The sequence below is a fragment of the Penaeus monodon genome, chromosome 34, assembly GCF_015228065.2.
Source record: "Penaeus monodon isolate SGIC_2016 chromosome 34, NSTDA_Pmon_1, whole genome shotgun sequence".
NCBI lineage: Eukaryota > Metazoa > Arthropoda > Malacostraca > Decapoda > Penaeidae > Penaeus > Penaeus monodon.
Genome location: NC_051419.1, coordinates 5,762,365 through 5,763,297, shown reverse-complemented (window position 1 = coordinate 5,763,297; position 933 = coordinate 5,762,365). Strand labels below are relative to the sequence as shown.

The following is a 933-nucleotide window of genomic DNA, read 5'->3' as shown; positions in this document are numbered from 1 at the left end:
TAAAATTTTTGTTTTTTGATTTTTGTTGTTTTTTATGCTTATTTTTTTATGTTCTTATATAGTCACTTGAAAGAACAGTCATTGATATCATGAAATAAGTAGATATTATTCAATGATTATATATTACAACATTCAGCTTTACCCCTTTTTTCAGTGGACTCATGTATATGAAGGCAGTGGATCAGGACATGAATCCAAATAAGCATTTTGGTCAAAGTCGCGCGGCTCCAAAACTACCCCAGGAGACAAAAGATGCAGTGATGATGATAACGGCAGATCTGCACAACAATTTAGCAGGTATTAGAACAGGGCTTGTGATATTTGTATTTTTGGTTTCCTGTTCTTTGATTCTCTTTTTTTTTCTTCATTTCACTCTTTATGTTGTCCGTCTAGATATTTATATCTAGATATCACTTCCAGGACACTTGTGGCTGTCCTTAAACTATGCTGTACTTTGAGTGATATGCGACTGAGGCCAAGTCTTTGGTGTTATGATTGGATTCTGTCATTTATTTCAAGACAAAATTTATTGCTAGGGAAATAACTGACCTTGTATTTGATTCTCCTCTGCTGGACATGTGCAACATTGAGAGGTTGTCTGTCATCAAATCCTCTATGTGAAGACATGCCATTAGTCTACATTAGTGATAGTAAAAGATGATAGTAGTTTTTCACATCTTTAACAGCATGCTTATTAAAGCAAGAACCAGTAAGGTACGAGAGAGTGGTTGAGTGTTGCAAGCAAGTGACCGAGTTCCAGCCTAAGAATGTGAAGGGCTGGTACCGCCTTGGGCTCGCTCAGTTCCACCTCCGTGACTATGATGCGGCGAAAGAAGCCCTGAAGGAAGCTAATGCAATATCTGAAGGCAAAGGTATGTTGAGGTGCGGGTATTCTTAAGAGGTTGTTTTGACGGTTTGGAAAGGTGTTTTAAG

The 933-nt window shown here is 37.8% G+C and overlaps 1 protein-coding gene across 1 annotated transcript in view; it reads left to right on the top strand.

The window, feature by feature from the left end:
• LOC119594535 (tetratricopeptide repeat protein 9C-like) overlaps positions 1 to 933 on the top strand; it is a gene marked incomplete in the record, with an annotated part of 4,781 nt that overhangs the window by 3,239 nt on the left and 609 nt on the right. Inside the window, 2 exon segments of the mRNA XM_037943567.1 lie at positions 155 to 297; positions 687 to 872. Coding sequence (XP_037799495.1) covers positions 155 to 297; positions 687 to 872 — 329 coding nt within the window.